This window comes from Excalfactoria chinensis, chromosome 7 (assembly GCF_039878825.1).
Source record: "Excalfactoria chinensis isolate bCotChi1 chromosome 7, bCotChi1.hap2, whole genome shotgun sequence".
Taxonomy (NCBI): Eukaryota; Metazoa; Chordata; class Aves; order Galliformes; family Phasianidae; genus Excalfactoria; species Excalfactoria chinensis.
Window position 1 is genome coordinate 9,643,360 of NC_092831.1, and position 25,070 is coordinate 9,668,429.

At 40.1% G+C, this 25,070-nt stretch overlaps 1 protein-coding gene across 1 annotated transcript in view; it reads left to right on the top strand.

Annotated features, from left to right (window-relative positions):
• HSPBAP1 (HSPB1 associated protein 1) overlaps nt 1-25,070 on the top strand; it is a 31,999-nt gene that overhangs the window by 1,609 nt on the left and 5,320 nt on the right. The window contains exons 2-5 of the mRNA XM_072341904.1: nt 8,360-8,545; nt 13,998-14,182; nt 17,549-17,685; nt 20,776-20,947. Of these exons, the coding sequence (XP_072198005.1) occupies nt 8,360-8,545; nt 13,998-14,182; nt 17,549-17,685; nt 20,776-20,947 (680 nt within the window). The remainder of the gene's footprint in view (nt 1-8,359; nt 8,546-13,997; nt 14,183-17,548; nt 17,686-20,775; nt 20,948-25,070) is intronic.

Sequence of the window (25,070 nt, forward strand, 5' to 3'; positions counted from 1 at the left end):
ATAGTGGTGTCTTGGTTATTCTAGTAGCAGAAATAGGGAAGGTGAGGCCTTACAGTATTCTTTAACTGCAAAATGTGCCTCTTGCCTCAAATACCTGCATAGAAAAATGAAAACTCGAATATAAGCAGGATAGTTCTTTGATAACTTATCTAAGTCACTTCACCATATGACAGTTTTAAAGATATTTTGGCTCATACATGAGCCAGCAGGAGAGGGAGGTTTCTGAGAAGCTGACAGAAGAAAGGGGGGCATTAAAATAGACTTGGAAAATCTCGGGTTTATTTACTATTGAATTAATCGTGTTTTGAATAATTTATTTTAACTGCCTGGTTCTAAATCGCTCCATCTTTCTCATAGCTTTACAACCCATATGCAGATCTTTCAGTCATGGCCTGACCTTTTCTGTTCCAGCTATTTAATTAACACAGCGTAATATTCTGTGTGAATTATTCTTGTTTGTGGGATATGGTACTATTTAAATTTGTTAATGTAAAGGAGCAGTGCATTGTTGATAAACTGTTGGAAACCAAATTAGCTTTATCTTGCAGCGAGCTGATTGCATTATTTCACTCATGGGCATAATACTTCTCTAAATATGCTAATTTCACTCTTTTCACCGTGTGGTGACATTTTTACTGTTCTCATTACTGACATTTGTAATATGTGGGGTGGGGAAACCTTTCTTTTTGCTTTAACCTCATTATAATGTAGCTAAAGAGATTTGAATATTATCAGATGGAGTGCACATATTACTCAGGCAAGTGGAAAGGTTATTTCCTGGCCCAGAACCTAAATGCCTTTAACAGGACTTGCGTGGACTTAGGGCTTCTAGATCAAAAACTGTGATACGGAGCACCATCCCGGTTATCAGTCACACAGTCATGATAGCATATCCATCAGTAGGTACCTCCATTTCAAACCTGAAAGCACCCAAGGTGGTTGCATCTCCATATTCATGCCTACCTGCCTATATCCAGCCTAAAACCCTCTGGAATTCATCTTAAGAGGAGCTGGAGGCCTCTAGCTGTGATAGACTTGTAGTGATGGGAGAAAATTACATGGCTGAAGCTGTTAGAGCAGCCAATTGCTCATCCCATCCCTGAGGCACACCCGGCTGATCCATTTGTGAATTGGCATCCAGACTGTGCTGCTTTCAGCTTGTCTTCATAAAGATAAACTGAAGGCTTTTACACATTTGTTGTAACCCTGAGGCATCTGGGGAGCCTAATTCAGCTTAAACACTCCTATCATGTAGTAGTTAAACTGAGCAGTCCAGGAGGGTGTCCCCCCCATGAGGAAACTCCTAATATTTTGAATGTTCCCTCTGGCATCCAAAAAGAGGCCTGTTTTCCAAGGATTTCCCTCAACTTCTAGGCTTTGGTTGGAGTTGTGACAGTATGGTGTCAGAGTTCTCATACATAGCACTTGAGCAGCAGAGAGATGCAATGGTTCCTTTCATGTTCTGCCCTTGTACAAACCTTTGAAGACTTATATAGACAAATTCTGTCCTTCCCTCATGTAGTTTTGACGTTTCCTTCTGCTCTGTTTTTGGCTTGTTTTGGGCATCTTCCAGTCTGCAAGCTGTACCTTTCAGCATCTTTCTCACCTTTCACTGAGAAGTAGCTAGACTTACAGCTCTACAGTCACCCAATGATTCCTTTATACTTCGAGACAAAATGTTTTTATTACTTCCTTATTTTATTTTTCTGCTATCTAAAAGAAAGGAAAATACAGAAGCCCAACAGTTTTATTCTTAAATTCAACTATCAATATTTTCCAGTAGATATTCATTTATACCTTATAGTCTGGAGGCTGTGTATGTCCACACTGTACAGTGACCATTGCAGGGGAGTCAGATTCAGGTCTTGGGTATTTTAGGGAGGTTATATATGGGAGCGGAAGCTCAGTGGACCATGGTCCCAATGTTCTTCCACTTTATTAAGAGCTACTGAATAGTTCTTTCACTTTATTAAGAGCTCTAAGTAACTGGAGATAGGAGATCTCAATAGGAGATTTTGCATCTCACAGTTGCAGTAGGGAAATCCAACTCTTAAGATGGATAATTTCCTGTCTTTCTGAAAACCTGAGAATGATGGAAACGAGTTGGGATGCCATGCCTCATTTGGGAATACAGGGTGAAAATCTCCACATTTTCTTCAGCTGGGACTGCCTTAGTATTGATCTCATAATCTCTGATGCCAGCAAGAAGAGCTGGTCGTTTTGCAGGGCACTGGTCTGTGCATTGTGTCACTGCTGAATGTGTTTCTCATTTCTGATCAGACTGTCATTGTTCTCCTGTTGTCTCACATCATAGCAGCAAGGAGTCACTTAGCCCTGCTGCAGTGATCTCAGTGTTAGGGTGTTTGCATATGCAGAATTGTGTTGTCTGGCCAGTCATGCACGGCTGTCATACAATAGGTATGCTGTGACACCACTAACAACAGCTTGTTGTATTGGAAAGTTGTGAAAGGAACTTTTTTCAGAAGAAACAGAGTTTCTTTCATGTTGAATATTTATACTAAGAAACCTATCTAACATTAATGAAAAGATTGAACATTAAGTTACAAGAAAGGCAAATAGCAACTTATAACAAAGGTTCAGCTGACTTCTGCTCGCTTTAGCCATGCCAAGAGAAATAGTCTAAACAGATGTAACAATAGCCATGCTTTTTGCTTTATGTTCCTGTAATACTGGCAGTCCCAGAATCTCATACCCCATTCATGCACAATAGTGACTGTGTGCTTCAGAAACTTTCTGAAGGTTCACATGGTGAATCTTCCCAGTTTCTTTCAGTGTAATAATTTACGTGATTCCAAAGTTATTCCTTCAAAGATATAATTTCATTTGGGCAGTTATAATTCTAAAGGACTCTAGTTGGGAATTAATCAGAATGTGCATCCTATCTTTTCTAATGAAAGCATCGTGTATACTTCTGTCATACCCTTTAGTCACATTCTAAAGGCTCAGATGCGTTATTGACTACTTACAGGAAAAGCGTGTTTTTAGAACACAATATTGACTATCACTGACTATTTACTGCAATAGCTTATGGGAAAATGCTGTATTTTAGAATCCATTTCTTTTGTTGCTTTCACTTTGAAGTTCTTGTCAATGGAGTTTGCAGCACAGGACAACAATATACAGTTTTGGACAGTGAATATTACGCAGTAAATTTATAATTGTAAGAGTAGTGTGTTTGTATGTACTACTAACGAGGAATAGGAAAAGTAATAGAGATATACTTTATTTACATTGTGAACAAATGGTATTTTTCTTAGAAGTACAGATGCTAGTTCTCTGATGCACTAGTTCCAATCATAATGTTCTATTCAGTTTTGCATTAAATTTTTCACATATTACAAAGGTTGTGAAAAACATCCATGAGTGCCTGTGAAGTAGTGGGAAGGAATAGGTGTGCTACCAAATTTGCCCAGCAGCAGATGATTTCCACACCAAACAGGCAGAAAGGTGGATCAATAGTAGCCTGGCCTAAGAAAGAAGTCTGCCCTGTTGGATAAACTCTTTTGTATCCTGATGGAAGGCTCTGGCTGAAGGCCATGGTCTTTTCTTTCAAAAGCAAATGAAATTCAATTTGTCTGACAAGTGCTGCAGTCTCATTATGCTTCGCTACACTTTCAGCAATTTTGCCAATAAGATGCAAACAAAGTTCATTGCAAATATATTTAATATCACTTATCTCAATTGTATGCCTTTTCATTTTCCTCATTTTGGGGGATGGGGAGGAGAAGGGGGAATTTGAAATGCCAGAGATGCAGGCAGGAGTTACAAGGACAACAGGGGAGAGGAAGACGTTTCTTGTACTCAAGGAGACCAAGAGAAGTGAGGTCCATTCAACACCCTGTAAACTTTGGACAGATAAAACTGCTTTCTAGAAGTGCAGTACAACATGAGAGCAGAAGAAACAGGGCAGAAGCTTTCTAGGAAGAGACCTTTGGGATATAGGAAGGAATTCCTTAAGTGCATGATCTTGGAGTGGGCATTCCCTGCCAGTGTGTTCAGTGTTCTGCCCCATACTCCACCACTAAGCAGTCTGATATCCCCTTTTGTATATCTTAAGGATGGTTTGTGGTTTGAGGGCATAGCCCATGCTCTTATCTCCGTGTCTTGAGTCACGTGGGCCTACTGTAAGAAAAAATGAGATGCTGCAGCAGGGCTGAGTGCAAACAGCTCCCTCTGCACTCCCAGAACTTTCCTTAGAAAGACAGCCTGATCTTTTATTTTGTTCCCCTTACTCAGTGGAGAACAAGGAAGGAAGGGTGTGCTTCCTTCAGGCTACCAGAGGAAGCTGTAGGTGCCTGTCTTACCAGTGCAGAAGGATGTCTGACCGGTCTGTCCTGATAGTCTGCATGTAACAGCTATCCTGCAGAAACCAAATTATCCATGCAAATCTAGTTTTGATGCCCCTGGGCTGAGCTATCTGTGCAGTGCTGCTATACCCAGAATCAAAACTAATAGTGGACGGCAGTAAGTGGTCAGGAAGAAGTACCTAAATGTTTGTTTAATATATCCTGAAAACTACTTGTATATATTTAGATGCGTAGTTTGCCCAGATAAATCTGATTATAGTACAGAATGTTGCAATCACATGCAGATTTTTTTCATTTACAGCTTTAATGTACTGAGAAATCATTAAGTCTGACCTCCAAGCCGAGTCATCTTCTCTTTGAGGGATTTTGCCATCCCCCATTCCTAGCTGTTGGATTTGTAAGACTCTGGAAGTTGTATTGCTTGAGTGACTTGACTGCTCTGCATTAACATCTTCAAAATGTCATTTTTTTTCTTGTAATATGTTACACATCCTACTATTTTATATAATTTAATTTTTATATGTTTTTTAAGTAATAAGGATGATGAAGCATTATGGATTTGAAAGGAAAAAAAACAAAACCAAAAAGCATTTGGCAATGCTTATATCAAATATGTTACCAGGATTTCCTCGCACTTCCTCTTTTAGAAAATAATTTTAATACCTCTCAATTAAATCACATATTTAAGCAGCAGGGTGTTTTGGCAGAAGCCAATTACCACTCACTAATGAACCCTCGTAGTTTGCTAAATGATTTTAAATGAATGAGAGTACATTTAGCTTTCTAACGATAGTACATTTAACTTCTGAAACAACTTTGATCAAGTCCACTTTTCTTCAGGCTGCCTGCTGTGCCAAACTCTTTATTCCCAAACGCCACTCAGTTAATCTGAAAAATTGTTAATCAGAAACATACAATTAGTTTTCCTCTCAGAAACACAAAGTCTACTGGAAAGTACTTAGCAAATTCGTCACTATTCTTTTACCTCCTCTCAGCACTGAAATCTGGCCGAGTCTTCATGTTTGACAACACTTCAGGTAAAAATGACTGGAGAGTTTTGTTTTGTTTTGAATTGGAAGGTCTCTGTTTCACACTATGTTACCTTTCTAAAGAACACCTGCGCGTTTTGCCAATTGAGTTGTCACAGTTACAGAACTTGAGTAAAACTTGGTTCATTTTTTCGGTTCCTGGTTGGATACCATACATGCCTTGCATATAGTCAAAACACGAGGCAAATTATTCCTGCTTCCTTTGTAAAGTGAAGCCACATCATTTGTCGAGTGTGATGGAAAGAACTAATTGAACAGTATTCCTCGTCTCTTTTGGATCAGAGTACAGCTGAGAATATGAAGACTCCAGCTGGGTTTTTTTCTTCCCAAAGGGAATGTGCATTTCTGTCCTCTCCTGCTAACCTCATGTCCCCCAAGAATTTCATCTGTAATACTCAGGGTGTGCCAAGGTCATTTGGTCTCTTAGCTACACATTTTATTTATACACGTTTTGCTTATACACACTGGTGTTCAAAGTCTATCTATACCCTTATATGTGCTATTAAATCTCAGGTTTTGCCTAGGAATCGCTTGCTGTCAACTCCTGTTAACATTGAGAAACAGGAATACAACTTGTGAGGTCTTTGTGAAGCTATGACAACAGTAACAAAGGAGATTATTATTATCATTTAAGATTACAAATGTTTCTGCTGATATCTCTTTCAAGAGATGCCTATCCTCAGATGTTCTCTTTAATCTTTTGCCACTCCTACAGCATACAGTTCTTTCAGAAATCTGTGGTGATTGTCAGCAGAGTTGTCCACGTTTATTAAAGTATCTATTTGATGCAGTACACGATATTTACTTTTCATTGTGTGCCTTTTCAGTCCCAGGCATTTAGATATTCGTGACAAATATTGCAGGGAAAGAATAATGTTTAACTGACTGTAGTTCTCACCAAGGAATACATAAAACTGAATCAAGACACTTAAAGATTCTTTCCACAAAATTGGCAAGAATCCCCATTTGCCTTTTCCAAAACAGTAATGTTTATTTATCTAATGCTTTAAATTTTTTAAAATGGTTTGAATTCCAATGCTGATTATATGAGCAGTGTGTGTACTGAATGTGATTATTTTATATATATCAAGAAAAGACACATACTCATTTAACCATGACTATAGTACTGCTTGAAGATAGGAACAGCTGTCATTCTGAGGTGGACTGTTTATGTTCATTTATTGTTTCTAACGTTTACAGGGAAATAGGTTTACAGCTGATTCTAATGTTGTGACATGAGAAAAGCCTCCAGCTAACAGCCAGTATAGGAGAGACTATTTAGTCAAGTTGAGTTATGGGTTTCTTTTCTATTCGGTGCTGGTACAAACTCTCCCACTGTATGCTCACTGTGGTTAAAACCACACCTTCCAAGAGCACTATTTGCCTGTGGAAATCACATTGGAAGGAACCCACACAGAATGAACAGTTCAGTCTTTGAGCAACATCACTGTGAAAAAATCATGCCAAGTTTGCCCTCTTCCCATGCCTGGCCCCAGCTCTCTGTGGCCACACCAGCACATGCACTTGGGTTTGCTCATGGGCCTTCAGCTGTCTCTGGAAACGCCATGTATGCTAACCTGTCACTTAGAGACCTGCAAAAGCTCTTTCTGCAGATGCTGAAGACCATATGGCATGGCCTGTGGTCCCTTGTGACCTCTTTATGTGTTGGTTGTTAGAGGTGCTGGAGCATGAGACTGAGGGCCAGGGGTTGGAGACAGCTCTGTCAAATCTGCCCTTGTCTCAAATGCTCTGAGGAACATTGACTGCACCACTGCTCTGGGCAGCCCATTCCAATGTCTGGCCACTCTGAGAAGTCCTGTTATCCTGCCATTCGCACTTCTGTTAGACACAATCCTGAATAGCTTTCCCTAGTGCCCTTGTTCCCAGTGGGTCTTCTGCTGGAAAAGACTGCTGGGTTGCCCATGTGGGACTTATAAGCAAAGGGCAGAAATAGCACCAGGCGGCAATGTGATTTACTTGTTCTGTATTTGTTTAACCCGTTGCACGTGCCAGACCATAATTTGGCCCCTAAACAGAGTGAGCAGATTGCTTGGTTGTTGCAAGTCATGGGGAACCGGGTGTATTTAATCAAGATGTTAAATATTAGACATTATATGGGTACAAATTCTGGGTGAGTTAACTTTAATAGAGGTTAAAATAATGAAGGGGTTTATTTTTTTAACGATCCAGATTTGTAGTCCACTGCTCCAGCTCTATGGAGCTGCTACATTATTTTGATTTTTAAACAGGTTTTCCTTCTCAATATGTCCCTAAAGGAAAGTTGTTCTAAAAGTGCTGAGTTTATTCAAGGTTGCTCGCATTTCAGCCTGACAGTTTCAATGGGGCATATAAATCTCCGAACAACAAAGGACTAAATTGAAATCTCAAATTAACATACTTCTTGGGTTGGCACAATTTTCCTTTTCTAAAATTGCATAGATGAAAAGAAATTTTAAAACACTTCAGAAATACCTGCTGCTTTTTGTTGCACTGCAATTTCTTGCTTTAAATTAAATGCATAGGAACCTGGCTTGCTATCTCTGACAGTGCTCTACATTTCTTGGAAAGAATTCTGGACATAAAGATTGTTACTCATAAAATTTATGTTCTCTAAACTCTGGATGTTATTCATAAGTTTGCTTTTTATTGTAAGCCTAATTCTAAACCATTTGACTGCAGTGCTTTACTGCCCCAGATACAAGTGGAAATTGTAAGCATATGCCCATTCTGTTACTTATTTATTTTACATTTTGAATGCCAACACACTGCTTGAAACTGAAACATAGTGTAGGAATATTCTTCCAGTATTCACACTAGAAATGTTACATAGAAGTTTTAATTGTAATATGTGAAAAAAATCAACTACAATCAAAGTATTAGTTCTTAATGATTCCCATGCTGTGGGAGATAATAGGAAATACATCATGTATCATAATTTATCTACAGCTATGGTTGGTTTTGGTTTTTTTTTCCTTTACATAGGTGAAGATGTCAAACCATTTACTCCTGAGAAAGCCAGGGAAATTGTGATGTCACTGCAACAACCCGCAGTCTTCTATAACATGGTTGGTGACTGGCCAGCCCTGCACTGGGATGTGAAACACCTTTCTGCGATGCTGGATGGAAAGACGATGCAGTTTAGGATAGGGCTGAAGACAATGAATTCAGGTGAGACTTGTGAAACATTTTCATTTTTTTTCAAGTTCTCTGCCTCTCTGCTATCACTGTTTATTCTCTAATGTGTTACTTTCCATCATAGTTTTTGATGTTTTGGTCAGTAAGTTTGGCCAACAGTGGAACTCTCTTGTGTGTTTATTCTTAGTAGGAAATCTGGTGGATAACACTAACATACAAGAATCAACAGTCTCAATTTCTTTTCCTTGCTATGCAGATTGTGTGTTTGGTCCTGTTCTTTTACATGATTTAGATGTTCAGATGGACTGAATTTCTACATCCACAGACTTAGTGCATTAAAAAATTAGGTGATTAAACAGCCTATCATTTTTTTTCACCCCTAAAATGTAGATAATACCTTCCTCCTGGAGATTTGATAAGACTCCGAAAGCTTTTCATACTTTTAAGATCCTGTGATGAAAAACGTTATAGAAATCCAAGTAAAGTCATCTGATGCCTGTAGAACAACTTCAGCTCTAAACCTTCATAGAATCATAGAATCACAAGGTTCAGATTCACTTGGAGATACAGAATCATGCCAGAGCAGAAAGGCCAGTTTTACAGTTGATTTTAAATACTACAGCTCCTATCTTTGTAGCTATACAATAGTAGTCATGATATATCCATGGACAGAAGGAGTTTCAGACCAGGGTGGGAAGATACAGGAACCCCAAATGGCAGTCAGCCACTTTAGAGGTTATTCAGTGTTTATTTTAGACTCTGTATGTCCTTAGCCCTCCCATCCACAGGCCAAAATACAGCTTGTCCCCTCCTTTTTCCCTTTTCCATGAAATATCTTTTCTTTCTTTGATCTCTTTGGTTTTTTCCCCTAGGCTAATCAACCCATTTTTAAAACATGTTCAGTGTAAGTCAAGTTTTTTCTAGGCCCCTTCTAGCTATTATCTATTACTCTTCTAACCTCCCAACCTTCTTTAGTTGGACTACCTCTTTCCTGGAGCACAGGGACTGCATAGAGACTCCAGGAGAGGCTCTGCCAGTTCCTATGGAAGTAGTTGGATTACATCATATTATATTACAACACTGTGAAATTTGCTTTCTTCACATCATGATGGTAATAATATTTCATGTTCAATTTTTGCAAGAGGAGTGATGAAACAGAAAGAAGTGTTAGAGGAGAAATGCTTAGCATTTTAGGATTTCAAAGCACATTACCAGCTTGGATTAATGATCCCTGCATCAACCCTTGGGGAGGCAAGTGTTATTTATCTACATTCTATAGACATGATAGCAGAGTTGTAGAATTAATATGTTGGTACAAGTCTCCATCAGTGTCACTGTACTTCAGTGAGGTATCAGCCAGTTCTCACACAACACATTAGAGGCACTCTGCAGTTTCCAGTAGCAAAGAAGGTAGAGGTTGCATCTATGTGACATTTTCCTTGACACCTTGTTTATGTACCTCAGTTCCAATATGCAGAGCTCACTAGCACAGGTAAAAGAATAGTTTAGGTCTCAGTCTGCATTTATTAGTAGGCATTTTTGAGTGACACATGAGTGTCCCAACTGGGAAAGCTTCTGATGAGACTCATGGAGTTGCTGGTAAGTGACAGACTGCTGGTACCAACTTAGTGGCTAGAACTCATCGCTTAAGAATAACACAGCCACTAAGGATATGGCTTACAGCTGGAGTTCTATCTTGAAACTGCATCTGTCAGTATTTTACGTTTTCCTGAAGGCATCGATTCCTGGTCAGCAATCAATTTGTCTCCAGGAACTTCCATTATTTGCTAATGTGAGCTAGAAGTGTCTTCAGGAAGATGGGTAAGGCTGTCAGGAATTATATTGTAACTGAATGCAACTTGTGTTGCTATAAAAGATTTGCATTGTAAGGTTATATTAGTGAAGCCATTAGACAAACCACTTCAGAGTCTGAAATAATGTAATACGTTTTATGTCCTAATGTCATTTGGAAAATGGTTGATCTCACTCTTGTGTAACAGTTTTTCAATGAGGGCCTCTCTTTCTTAATATTTGCTGGCTCTAACTTTTACAGATGAAACAGAGGCAGTGGTGTGGTTACATAAAGGGACAGCAGAATACAACTCAGATTACATTGAATATTATATTGAATATACTCTGAATATTCCTTCTACGTTAATACTAAATTAATTGCCTTTGGACTAGAGTAGACATGCAGAAGCAAACTGTTTTCTTCTAAGTTAATGCATTTTCATGTCACTGAAATGACTGCTTCAGAGTTTCTGAGATTCTTAGGTTCATCTGGAAAATCCAAAGTAATTTGAAACTTCTTCCTATGACAATTTCTCGTCTTTCTTTGGTAACACATCTGCAACTTGTTGGGGGAATCCTGAGCTGAAGGTTCCTTAACATAACAAAGTGAGAACTGAAGACGTGGCAATTCAGTGAGAGCTGCTTGGATTTTGTATTTGCTTTTCTTGCTGATTTGGAACTTCTTCAGGCACACAGATGAAGAAGGTGTATTTGGCAGATGAAACATGGAAAACATGGGAGCTAGCAGTATGTGTGAATTGTTTGCTTGAATTATTTATACGCACCTAAGTGTAGGTGTTTGATAGTATTCTGTCTGATTGCACAAGTTAAACAGAATGTGTCTGTTAGAGGAAAAAATGCAATCAGAGGATTAAAAATTGACAGGGATAAGATACCTCCAAAGAGAATACCAGCATTCATTGCAAGAGCAACAAAGGTGCAATTAATCAAGAAATCTGTACCTATTTAATTCCAGCCAGGCTAAAATATTTACTTTTCTGAGTCAGGCTATTGGTTGAGCAGCAGCTACTGAAGTTGAGTATGTGGCAGAGAAAATGCAGCAGTACATACCAGCATCTACAAAGGAAGAAGATAGCTTCCTCAAAACGTGCTTTTTTTTTCTACAGACTTCTAATTTTGACCATTTATCTGGTTGCATATTGAAATGAATAAACAAAGCGTTTACTATGAAGAAGCTGGAGAGAGCAAGAGGCTGTCATGCTGATCAGCTCTGAGTCATGAGATCTCTGGAGGAATTTGTTTCTTACAGATGCTGTTGTGGAGCTGATCCTGTCAGATACACAGCTGGATAGGAAAGGGCTGCAGCTTAAGACACCTGAACAAGGAAATTCACCACCAAGGACAGGAAGAATTCAGACCTGATAGGTTTAATACAGAGAAGGTGGCTATAGACTCCATCATTGGATAGAAAGCTGTGAGGATAGCAGAAATACTGTAGGCTGAGTAAATACCATGTGAAGCTGAGAAATAGATGTGGATGGTCAGTCTTTTGGTTTATGAGTGTGCCTGTGCTTCGTCATAATGCTAAATTGTTACTCTTGGCTTGGATTGTTTGATTAAGTAATTTTAATTCCATGGCAGCTGTAAATTTGGCTTTCTTTTAAGCTTAAAGAAATGGAGGAGACATTTCACTTTCATTTTTACTAGAGCTTTAGGATCTTTTCTAAAGCTATTACCTTTTCTCATACATTTTCCTTGATACGCTCTGCAAATACTCTCTCTGAGTAGAAAACAACTTGACACCTGTCAGGAATAGACCTTAAATCCAGAGTGCAAAAAGCACTCTGCTCCTACCCTCATGCCTGCAGATGTTGTAGTCATAGAATCACAGGATGGTTTGTCTTGGAAGGAACCATAAAAACCACCTCATTCCAACCCCCACGTGTTCCAGTGCCTCACCACCCTCATACTGAAGAATTTCTTCTTTATATCTAATCTAAATCTACCCTGATTTAGGCTGAACACAGTCCTCCTGATGGGATCTTACAAAGGCAGAGCAGAGGGGGACTATTTATTTTTCCATAAGCACCTACACCTCAGTATTGAGCTAGCTATAAATTAAACGAAGAACATTGCCTTGAAAAGTCTGTATCCTGGAAGACGGTATTGCCATTCGCAGTGGGATTTTTTGAAATAAAGCTCAGAGTGAAATACATCAGAAGCTAGAAAGAGCATATTTCTTGCACTTAAAATACTTGCTCCTGAGTTATGTAGGAAAATAGGCAGTGTCTTGAGCACCCTTTGGTCTCATCAAAATAATATAGAGATTGAGCCATCTTAATAGTGCTTGTATCTTGTATCTAATTTTTCCACTGGAACATCTTTTAGTAAAATGATGTGCATTGCATTAATGACTTGATATCAGAGGAGAGCATTGAAGTGCAACATGGAGACAGAATCAGATAGAGGGTTTTTTGGTTATTGCAGGTGATTTATGTGTCTTGCATGCAGTTTTTAGGTTAGGGAGCTCTTATGCTGCAGAGACCCGGGTGACGTATTGCTGAATAGTGAGGCTTATCTGGCATTTTTTAGTTAATGAATTTGATAGCAAGGGGAAAGAAAACTGCTACCCAGGCTACTACAATGGAAAATGACAAAATGATGGTGATAAGCATTTGCAGAAGCTGTTTTCCCACCCAAAAAGAATAAGAACAAATGCATGAGACTGTATGGGAATGGCTGTGATAACAAAATGAGAGCCGTAAAGAACTAAGAGCTGCTGCTGCTGCGCAACAGTGAAAGGATCCCATTTTTGAACAGCTCTGTGCAAGTTACACAAGGTTAAACTGCAGCTCCATCATTGTCATTCACACAGGCTGCAGTAATTTTTATCCTCCATAGTGGTTATAGTACAGTCATTTTGTTAGTTTTTTAAAACGTTGGATAAGCCTCTTTGAAGCCGGCACAATTAGCAGCTGTGGGAAACGAAGATCTCAGATAACTAGAAGGAAAGCTTGCTGTGATGGAGGTTATCCTGCAGATCTTTCAAGTGACCCGACCATGAGCTGGAAGGCTGTATCAGGCAGCGTGACCAAAGCACAATGGGAGCAAAATAGTGCCGGTAGTGCTGTTCTTTTGTCTGGCAAGGAACATGATCATTTCTTCTATCCCAAATGAAAAATAGATACACACAGCATTTTAAATGGATCATTGACATGCACATGGCTCCATACTTTGCTTCCTATGCATTGATGAGTTGATTTAGTCATGCTTTGAGTGGGAAAGGTAAAAATGAACATGCCCATCTACAAAAAACCATGGAGAGAAAAGAAAGGGTACGATATGCACTGCGATGTGCACTTGTGTACGCATTTGCAGCTTACATTTGAAAAGAGAGACCATGCAAAGGGCAGAGCTATTTAGGAGTCGTGGATGTATTATCAAGTTCCTGTGCTTAACAATGCCTTGCTCATGAGCAGCAGTAACTACTGGTGTGCTTTTAACTTGCAGCAGCTTCAAAGTAACAGACACTTAAACCATAATGAAAAACCAATATTTTCAGACACTAATTATGAGTTAGGAACCATTTGATTGACCAGAGTCAAGCCACCTATTTCTGCTTTGGATTTCATGTTACATTTACCCAGGGCCAACGGAGAAACTACTTATTATTTTGACTGGTTTTGTGTTCAGTGCCAGTGTGTGATATCTGGTTTTTCTTTTGTTGTTCTAGTTCCCCAGTTTGAAACCAGCTGTAGCTACGTGAAGGCTACTCTTGAAGAGTTTTTGGCCTGGAGTAGTGGACAGTCTTCTTGTCTCTCTGGACCATTCAGTAGTTTTGAGCACTCCAGATACTGGGCTTACGCTGACTACAAATACATTGCTAGGATATTTGAAGACAAGGAGGAAGTTTTCCAGGTAAAGCATTCATATTATCTCCTACTACCTTAATCATTGCAAATTATCTAGCGTAGCTTCTGAAACTCCTGCTGCAATTCCCTCTGGCTATTTATAATTAAATTTTGAAGTAAAGCTATTGGCTCTCAGGCTAATATCACATGGCTGCTGGTCAAAATCCTGCATCTCCCTGTAAGCCTAAGACCAATATCAGATCTAACAAAACCAACTGTTGGATTGGCACCACTCCTCACAGTTCTGTGACTGAAGGAAGGACTTCCAGAGCTCAGAGAGCACTGAGTCACGTGCATGGATGGTGGGTTGGTGGTTGGACTAGATGGTCTTAGTCACCTCTTCCAACCTTAATGATTCTATGGTAATCTATACTAATTTCCAAATGTATTAGGACACTTAGCTGGAATATTTTCTCTCACTTTTTCTGTGGCTATCCGCTATTTAAATGCATTGGCTCATCTACATTCCCTCTACTACTGCTTGCAAGAGGGCAAAATTAAGGATAGCTATACAAAAGGTGCATTTTATTGAAAGATATGAAGAAAGAACAGTAATTGCAGCCTTGTTCATTTCTACACTTTCAGTCATGAAGATGGAATCGTAATTTTCAGCAGAATCATTGGGATGATGGGGAGTGCAAACTGATAAGCTCTTTCAATTAATTATTCCCTCAGAAAGCATTTCCCATGCTCCTTATATGTATTTTATTCTTTTATGCCAGCAAAATGGGTACTTTTCAGTGCTCGGTCTTTTCTTCACACTGTCTCATTTCCCTTTATTATGTGGTTGGACCATGTTTGAGAAACAACTTGCCTGCCTTTTTCCTATCCTTCCAGAATCATTCTGAACACATAACTGATACCAGATCTTATTCTTTAAGGTTATTTTGGAGCTCTAGGGATGTTTCAGGGTTCTTCAAATTTGAGTCTTAAATTTGTCTGTGGTTCTTCTTTGGCCTTCTCTTTCTGCCTGAATAGACAGCATTTTGCTATGCTTTATGGCACAAAGCTCAGAAGACCTGGACAGCTTGCTGCTTCATTTGGTCAATAAAAACACATTGGAAGGAAGCAACCACTTTCTTCCTTCCTGCTTTCCCTCTAAGTACAAAGTCAGGTCTCCAGGAATTGCATTTCTGTGCAGGTATCACACCACAACCTCATCACCTGGCCTATAACAGTACAATCTGTTGCTTGCTATTTTAAAACAGGCAGACGTAATGGTTATGCCATGGATTTTTTTAAAAGCAGAATCTGGGAAGGAAAAAAATCGATGGCGTTATGCAAGCAAATATGGTGTGTGTCATCTGCCAATTTCACAGGCATGGGAGTGAAATACATCAGTCAGTTCCAGACTCATTGATTTTGAAACACCGCTACACAATTTATACCAGCCAAAAGAAGCCTTTGTAGAAATTTTCTTCCACTCTCGTGTGAATTCAATGATAACCCCTTTCTTCATTTCAGATTTTATTTAGATTTACGTAAGGTGACTTGAAGGGGAAAAGAAGGCCAACTGCGCTGTTATTTATAGTGATTAATAGGGCCATTTAGAAGTTGTTTGAAATTTAGATTGCGCTGTTTATCATTTACAGTTGTGTGGGCTAAGGTAATGATTCCATTATTCTAATCTACGAGCGGTATCTAGCATCTTACATTTTTTGTTCAGTTGATATTTCATTACAGAGTTTGAGATATAAATCAGAAGCGAGATATACGCGTGAAGTTTAAATAGAAATGAGACCTTTTAAAGTGACATACGGGTACAGATTAACTTCATTATAAGCAGCAAATGAAATAAATATAATTCACGAGTAATGTGCCATCTGTTACGCTTGGAACACCTTTGAGCACATTTCTTCTGGCTGTGGCTTTTTATTGTAGAAAAGGAGCCCACTGTGACGAGATTTCAGAAACCCTACCAGTTCCTTTTCAGCTCGTTGGTTAAAAACTGTTTTACCCGCAATCACTTCAACTGTTTACTACAGCTGAGGCGTTTTCACAAAGTTCTTTTAAGTCAAGTATTGATTACGTGTGCTTTCTTTCCACTTAAATTGTAACAAAATACAAAAACTATTTAGGTGTGAGATTAAAGTGTAGAGACGGTATTACGCTTAACTTTATCACTGAAATACTCCTATTGGATTTTAAATTTTATGGCTGCTGGAATCTATAGGAACAACTTTTTCTGTTTGATTTTTTGCTGCTTGTGACAAACGTTTCTGTCAGGTTTCTGCATGTTTTTCAGATGATATCTTTAAAATCGATAGCTCTGAAATTCAAGATCTTGAGCAACACCTAATTTTTGGGAAGGCTATCACTCGTTTTCCTAATAGAGAGTCATGGGAAAGTTATCATTATAGTCACATCTAGCTGTAGATCTTAATGAGGGATGGTCATCCACCCGTCTGCAATCCCCTGACCCACATACTTAAATTAGGAGGCCAGACTCCTATTTTCTGTCTAGAGACAGTGGGATAAGAGAGGCTTCTCCAAGCAGTGACAGGAAATGCTTTGACAAGAGCAAGAAGCAAGCTTGAAGTAGGTTCCTAAAGTTAGGTGGGATGAATGATCCTGAAAGTGCTTTTCTGAAACAGAACAAATATCGCTACCTTCCTCTACAAGATGGAAAACCTAAAGCTTGGAGATGAAGAGATTTGCCTGAGACCATCAGGAAAACAGGAAGTGAGTCTCTTTTACATTCAGCACCTCCATGGCTGCAAAGGCAAGAGAAAAATACGTCCATTAAATGCTGAAGAGCATATAAAAACCAGTTTGCCACTGGGACACTGATAGGATAAAGTCTGTGTTTCCAAAATACATGGAGAAAGCTGATGCAGGAGCAGAGAGAAAGAAAGCTGATGTGCTGCCTGGATTATCAAGTTGTACTGAAAAAGGGATGGAGATTTTTCCTTCCTTCTTTCCTATCACTAAGTGTCATATATGAGGATTTTTCAAACAGTACTTTTGAGCCTAAGTAGATGTTTAACATAGAGAATAGGAATAAAGAACCAAACATCCCTGTTTGAAAGGAAGGTAAAGCAGCCATGTGTGGCCACAGAGTAGCTAGGCAGTCCTTCTGTAGAACAGATAGGTAATGCAAGTTGTGAAAGGCCGGGAGGAGAAATGGAGACAAAGATTTGGGAGGCTGCATAGGGGGGAAAAAAGAAGAAAATTGGCAGAAGTGCTCCCAGAGAGGAGGATTTTGGAGGATGGGGGCACAGACTGTGCAGGCAGGAACCCCTGCTGAGGAGTAACAACTGAAGTTGTCAGAAGGGAACTGAGAGGTGGAGGGAGAACGCAGGAGACTGTGAGACCTGGGCAGAGGATGTGAATCTGTGTACAGCTTACATAAATATCCTCTTCACTGCTGTAGGATGTAAGGTGGTCTGACTTTGGTTTCCCTGGAAGAAGTGGAAAAGAGAGCACGCTGTGGATTGGTTCGGAAGGAGCAAACACTCCCTGCCACTTGGACTCGTATGGCTGCAATTTAGTGCTGCAGATACAAGGAAGGTAACAAATAGATGCACATAGAGCAAATACCAGAAGTAAAGTTCTATTGTGCTATGAAGTTAGCTTTTCTCTCGAGTATTCATTTCAGATCCTGATCATTTTAATTTTCTGAGCTCTGAGTAACTGAAGAGCATCAGAACTGATTTATAGGAAATGGCAGAATTTAGGGGTTTGGAGTTTGATCAGGATGTGAAGGTAAGATAGATTTTCTTCAGTCTGATGAAATTCCATCCCAGTCTGTGTGTTATCCAATACTGAGCATTTTAATCTTCCTAATAGTTATGAATTTGTTTGGGAAGCCAGAATCAGCAGATAAAGAGTTAAAAAGCCCAGAAGCAAAATGGAAATAAACGACTTTAGACTTTACAACATTTCTCTGTGCAAGAGCTTCTAACAGGCTGCTACAGTTAATTTGAAGGGGGAACATCAGGATGGGAGCAGCCAGCGGTGAGCAAAGTTAAAAGGGACATTTAAGGCTCCAAACTCATTATGGGGACTTGTGGCTTTGTTTCTGTTTCTTTCTGCCTGTTTGCCCACTGTCTTTTTTATTCAGTGTTTTTGCTGCTGCCCTTCCAGACTGTCCTCCAGTCTTTTTTTTTCATTCTATTATTACTGAAGTAATTCTATAGTAACAAAGTTGCATGCATTTTTTAGGTGTGATTTAGTTTATAGTGGAAGGAAAAAAAAATGCCGGTGGGAATTTAATGTGATTAATTGCCCTGACATGTTTTATAAAACAATTAAGTCACAGCTGCCATGTGATTAAGGTGCAGGACCGGCATCCCTGCCTTCTTTTCTGGGTGCTGGTACTGACTGCCATTAGGGCCTGAGGCAAAGGAGTGTGTCATCATCTTATCTGTAAGCAGGGTAATTCTCTTTAGCTCTCAAACCAGCTTTCACTCATGTCTGTAAATAGCCTTCAGGTCCTTGGTTGAATGTGCAGCAGAGACACTCTGGAAGCCCCTCGGCACTGCTCTTATTGCTGCAGCCAGTCCCCAGGACTTCTCATGGCATCAGTAAGTGTTATTTGTTGAAGTCCAGACACTAAAATGTATGTAGGAGCCAGAATTCTCAATGGAAACAGTGAGATTTACATGCCAAAATATCTCCTAAGGACCCACCTAAATACTGGGTGTACTACAGTAATCTAGACCCAGTACCTGTCCTGCCCCTTTGATCTCTACCTTCAGGTGCTGAACTCCAGCCAGAGTTCTAGCATCACATTGCAGTTTTGCCTTCCTTGCAAGGGTGTCCCCACCCCCTCCTTGTTCCTTTCAGGGCCTGGAGAAACCTGCAGCCTTTGCGTGGCCTGAAAAGACAAAGTTGTTTTCCTCTTCATAGCAAAGCCTATAAATAGATGGCAAACTTCAGCAAGCGTGTGAATCCTGCACTTCTTCGGAGCAGAAAGAATCCCTTTCAAGACTCACAAACAAGACAGACTTTGTAACAGAAAATAAGCTTATGCTGAACTTAAATAGATTTGCCTGTGCAGGAAAGCCAGGGACCACTCCTTAGCCCTTTGTTGCTATCTTGAATTTCCTCCTTGCATCCCTTGGGCTTCTTAATTTGTTGCTTCATGATATTGCTTTTTCACGAGCCTGCAGGATTAACCCATGAGCCTCCCAACCTCTTCCCTGCCCCTTTGAAGGATCTGGCGGGGCTCAGGTTTCAGATGAACTACTGTGCTTTTGCACCCAGCAAACCAAGAAATGTCAGCAGCTCATGGCACTTCCATTTGTGCCAATCTCTGCAGTTCTGGCTACCCTGCTGTTCCCCTCTCCTCGTGCCATTTGGCTGCCTTTCTCCCATTTTCAGATGTATGACTTAGAACTGACAACCAAGGGCAGTATGCGAAGAGCAGAAATGAACACCATGAAAAGGGACAAAAAGAAAATGCCAAGCCAGTGTCTGAAACAAAGGAGAGCTGTGCACATTGTCCAAATGTGCTGCAAAGTCTCTTCCTTTTCTTATCCATTGCTTAGTGCAAGGGTCACTGTTGCACTGAATTATCTGGCACTTTTAGACATGGAAAATTTCCCCTTTGTGTATTCCTTTCTGGTTATTTCAATCAACTGAAGTACAGCCATATAAAATTCCTTTTCCTAAATAACACGGAGCTGCTAAGACATTTATTTTATAGTACCTATAAAATTGGCACCTCCAGTTCTGGTGTATCTTTTTTCTCTCTGTGATCTGGTCTATGTAAATGACCTGGAGACATTAGCTCCTGGTGAGAAGGAGATCCCTCCCTGCTCTGCTTGGCTCTGTGCTGCATTGCATTGATCAGCTTCTTTGGGCGTACAGAAAATGACCTGGAAGACGAGTGCCCATGTGAACAGAATGACCCTGACCTGCTCATTTGGTTCTGCTAGGACTTCACCCCCACGGTACAAACAAAAGCCATGTTTTCAGCATGTGGTAATGATAACACACACACACACAAAGAGCCAGTAAATGAATATTTGAGGATGCTGAAACCAATGGATGTCTCTAGTTTTATTTTTGCCATTACCACATCCGTGACATAGGGAGCATGAAGGAGAGTTTTACTATGAATGAGGGGTTTGTGACTGTAGCCAGAGTTAAGGACCATACAAGCTGACAAGAAACAAAAGAATACATCCATACTCCTTTACTGTTGCCATTGTAGAGAGCAGCGCTCTCCTTTTACAACAAATATGGCGACAGCAGTGAATGAAGGTACACTGTCTCTAATGAAATTATTTTCTCTGACCTACAATGCAATACTCGATGCTCTCTGAGCACCTGTAAACGCTGCCTGTTGCTCTTTAGGAGGGAATAAGCAGGAATCAGATGGGACAGCTTTTTTTTTTGTGCAAATTTTCTCTATCTGCCTTTTAAAACTAATTGGTGAGAAGCTGTAAATCTCTTCAGTTCAAAAATTAAAAAGTGAAATACTTCAAAAACACTTTTAGTGGAGAGCCTATAAGCACTGCCTGTGTTCTCACTGCGGAGGAGATTCACACAACAAGGCAGATTTATGTTTTATTGAAAACCTTGCTGCTGCCTTTAGTTCTTTGCCGTAACTGACAGGCACTGAATACATTTCCATCCTCTTTCTATTTGCAGGAAAAGATGGCACCTCTTCCCACCTGGTGACACCAGCTTCCTTTATCCCACCAGGATCCCTTATGAGGAATCCAGCATATTCAGCAAAGTCAATGTTGCCAACCCTGATCTGAAACGCTTTCCTGAGTTTAGGAACACAACAGCCCACGTGGTTACACTCAGTCCAGGACAGGTACCGTTCCCATATGGACTTTACATTACTTTAAAAATCTCAGTAAACGATTGAACTGACTAACTAAAGGCTGCGAAATTGCAGATTCCCTCCCCTTCCATTTTGCGCTCAGCTTTGATACGCAGCTCTCTCAGCATGGCAAGTTTCTTTGCTCACAGCAACTTTACAAGGCTTTTTGTGCAAAACCCACAAACAGTTGGAGAGTGAGTTCAGTAACTGCTTTGTTCCATTACGATTCTTACAACCACCTTCAATTTGTTGTAAAATTTTTCTTCAATGACACTGTAACCTGTCTACTCTGAAATCAATACATTGCATAAAATGTTTTTGATTAATGAGCATGGAGAGCCAGCTAAGGAACTTATATTTGATAGCTAAGAATAACCTTCACCAGGGAACACTGGCCCAACTTGTTGCTTCAATAGTAGGGCATTATAATGATGATACTTGCATTTAAAGCACACACCATCCAGAGGTTTTATGGTGCTTTACAAGGATGTGAGGCTATTACTAACCCTGTTTTACTGAGAAGGTTCAGTTACAGTGCCTGACTTTGAGTCATACAGCAGTAAGAGAGGACACAGAACTCGTCATTCCTAGTCTTACACTGTAGCTGGCATCCTTTATTTAATGAACACGGTCTGTATTTAGAGTGAATTACCCTTTTCTTTTGTTCATCCTTGTAAAGCATTCCTGTGCATCTCAAACTGCCAAGCTTTTCTAAAGGAATTTTGCAGTGTGCATTGCTCCTAGCATCTTTTCACCATACTTCTGCCAGATGTTGTCACCTCCTCTGATTCACCAGCTCAGCTCTTTATGCAAGCATTCCCTCACCCCTAGCTGGCAGAGCCAGCTGCCTTCAGCACTTGGAAGAATGGCTTTTCACTAATCCAGATAACTTTGATCTGACAAACACTCCTGTGAGCTGGGGAAGTGGCAAACAGGATAGTGGTTCCAGTGAGAGGATGTTGTCTATCATCTGGTAACAATATGTTCTGCTTCTGGTACAGCTGCAAGTGGAAGGGAATCTGACAAACTGGCGCTGTGTGCACTACAGCTCCTAGTCATGCTCCTGAAGCAAAAGGATTTAGCGTTGCCATCTGCACTTTGTTAAAGTAATAGTATTTGGTAATTTAAAGCATGAAGGAGACGTTTTTAGTATTGATACAAACACCACATCCATTCAGCATTGCATTATCTGTGATCCCCAATGCTATTTTAATATAAAATCTCCTTTCGAATGATCAAGTACAGTAGTGAACCTTTAATATGATCTTAATTTTAATTAGGCTTAAAGCAATCAAAAAGAAATCTTGCTAGGAATGAAGATCTTGAGCCAGCCCAGTAACACAAGTTCTCTGTATTGCCACAAAGAAGGAGATGCTGTTTGGATTTCTGGGGAGAAAGTGAGGTAGGCAGTGACAGAGCAGTGACGTATCACCATCATCCGTTCTGACAGTGCCTTCTGGATGATGCTATAACCTCATCCAGCAGCTTATGGGGCAGCCAGCAGGAGACTGCTCCTGCTCGATGGAAAGGATTGACTTCGAAGATCTCCTTTGTTAAGGAGTGAGAGGATCCTAAACAATAATAACCTTGATGTAAGCTTTGAGGTTGGCTTCATGTCAGCACAAATTTTAAAGCAACTGTGCTTTCTTATTTATCAGCTTTATTTTGTGGTACTTTATAGCATCTCCACTCCTTCCCAGACAGCATGCAGAACATTTTGGATTAGATACTGGAATGATATAAGCTTGAAAAAATAAAGACAGGGGTGTTCTTAGGTATTCAGGAGAGCAGCTCCATGTAGGGAGACTGCAGCTTCGAATGCCAAAAACTCCATGTGTTTAATGCCACCTTCTGGTCGCTTTTTGCTACAAGCCATTTTTCTGCACCCGTTCAAGACTTCAAAGCAGAATTCCTTTGTATAACATTGTACCGGTGCACAATGTGTACTTCGATTGCATCCTTTGTGCCTTTTCACTGCTTTCACTGTACCATTCAGCTTACAAGCTTAAGAAGTCAGCTGTGACTTTAGGTTTTATAACGGCTCATTCTCTTCTCAACCAGTGGCTGTGGGATGAACTTCCACAGTGTTATTAATGCAACTTCTGGTTGTATGTCAAAGATTATTCTCAATACAAATGATGACAGTATTTAGATAACTTATTTAAATAGGCAGCTGTACATAACTATATCCACAAAGTTACCAGCTCAAGTAGGGGCTTCTTGTAAGCATTTGGATACGGTCACCTATCATTGTAAGCACAGAGTCTGTGGAATTAGACTCACAAGTTCTCCCCCAAAGCATTGATATTTTAATTGATAAACCCCACAGTAACTCTAGGCTATGTAAGCCACTAACTAGGTTTGGATCCACAGCTACAGCCATCACTAAGTTCCCACAAGCAGCAGCACGGTTTCTCTTGCCGTACTCCCACTGTAGCCTCACATGAGGGGATCCTGCCCAGCAGCCAGAGTGCACAGCAGTGTCAGCACACCTCTGACTTCCCATCAGTCCTGAGCAAGCACAAATCTTCGTGAGGTCCTTTGCATTTTGTGGTGGTTCTGTTTCATTGCCAGGTTTGCAAATGGCTCTGGGATTTGTTTGTTTCCCCCTCCCTCATCTTTTTCCTTCCATCACACACACACACACACACACACATTTTGATGCTCCCTTTTCTTGGGCATTTACCCAAATATCTTTTTTTTTAAACGAGCAGGAATTTCTTGGTAAAATATTTCACTTCAGGGGATGCGCTGCTTTTTTTTGAAGCAATTCCACCTTTGCCCTACCTTTGCACTGTATCAAGTTAATCACATCCATTGAGAATTCAAACCAGCTCTGTTCTCTGTGCTGTACAAGGCTGCAGCATTGCTGCACTTACCCTCCCAACTGCTCTTTTGATTCACCCCCCCCTCCTCCTCTAGAGTCTAGAATTTCATTTTTATCTTTCCTGATATTTCTGTCCCACTTTAGCCTCATCTGCTATATTTGCCTATCGCTAGCCTAAATATTAGAATTATCTGATTGGTCGCTATTTAGATTGGTATCTTCCCAACCCACAGAGCTCAGAACGCTCTGCAGAAAGCAGACGAATGCTTGATTTTTTTTCTGAGCTTGGGATGATTCTGTTCTGCTTTTGCACCTTCCATATTCCCCTGGGAAATGTCTGCTGCATTGGGGTTTTTTTTTGTTAGTATATTTCCTTATTTCAGTGCAGTTGCAAATGTAGTTAAATCTCTGCCCTATATTCATGAATATGGAAGTCTGCTTTGTTTGGTTGGCAAATGGGAATCTGATGGGTTGTTTGCTAGTGGTTCCCCCTCCCTCCCCATCACATTAGAAGAATCCTACTCTGCTTCTCTCTGCTGGGTTATTGTTCTGTCTTTGCTAGTTCAGCTGCTCCTCACAGCTGTATTTTTGCTTTTAATCACTTTTTTCCCCATTTCTTCCTTAAAATTTCAGCCTCTTTGCATTCTGATAATCTCTATCTTCTTGTTGCCATAAATCTTAAAGGAAGGAGCCAGTCGTTTGAAATTGCCACTTACTGTAGAAACCACACCATGTTTTAATGTACAGCAATGTTTTCCAGGCTTCGTCATTACAACCTGTCACTTGGATAGCACCTAGACTCTTAACTGTGGGCGTAGTGTAAGAATCCCTATTAAAGAGATGAGTCTTTGTTTTTCGTATGATTCTGCAGTCAGAATGTGGGCAAACACTTGCTAACACCATCCAATTGCAGCTAATGCTACTCCACTCTTGATTGAAGGTGTAGGCTTGTGTGATAAAAGCACTACTCTCAAACTTCTTCTGGGTAAAAAATAAAAGTCATGGGTTTGCTTCAGTCTGCATAGGGCCTCATACTCTTTTAGATGTATCGTCCTGAAGGACAAGGTTAGTAGGTGATGATGGGTTGATGGTTGAACTTGGTGATCTTAGTGGTCTTTTCCAACCTTAATGATTCTATAAGAATCAGACTGATACTTGTTGCACAGCAGCCTTCCGTAATCCTATCTGCAACACAGATATTTTTGAATTCTGAGTTCCATACTCATGTCTGATTGTTTTTTATAAGTGAATGCAAACGATGCCTGCCAACCTACTTTCTGCTAGTCA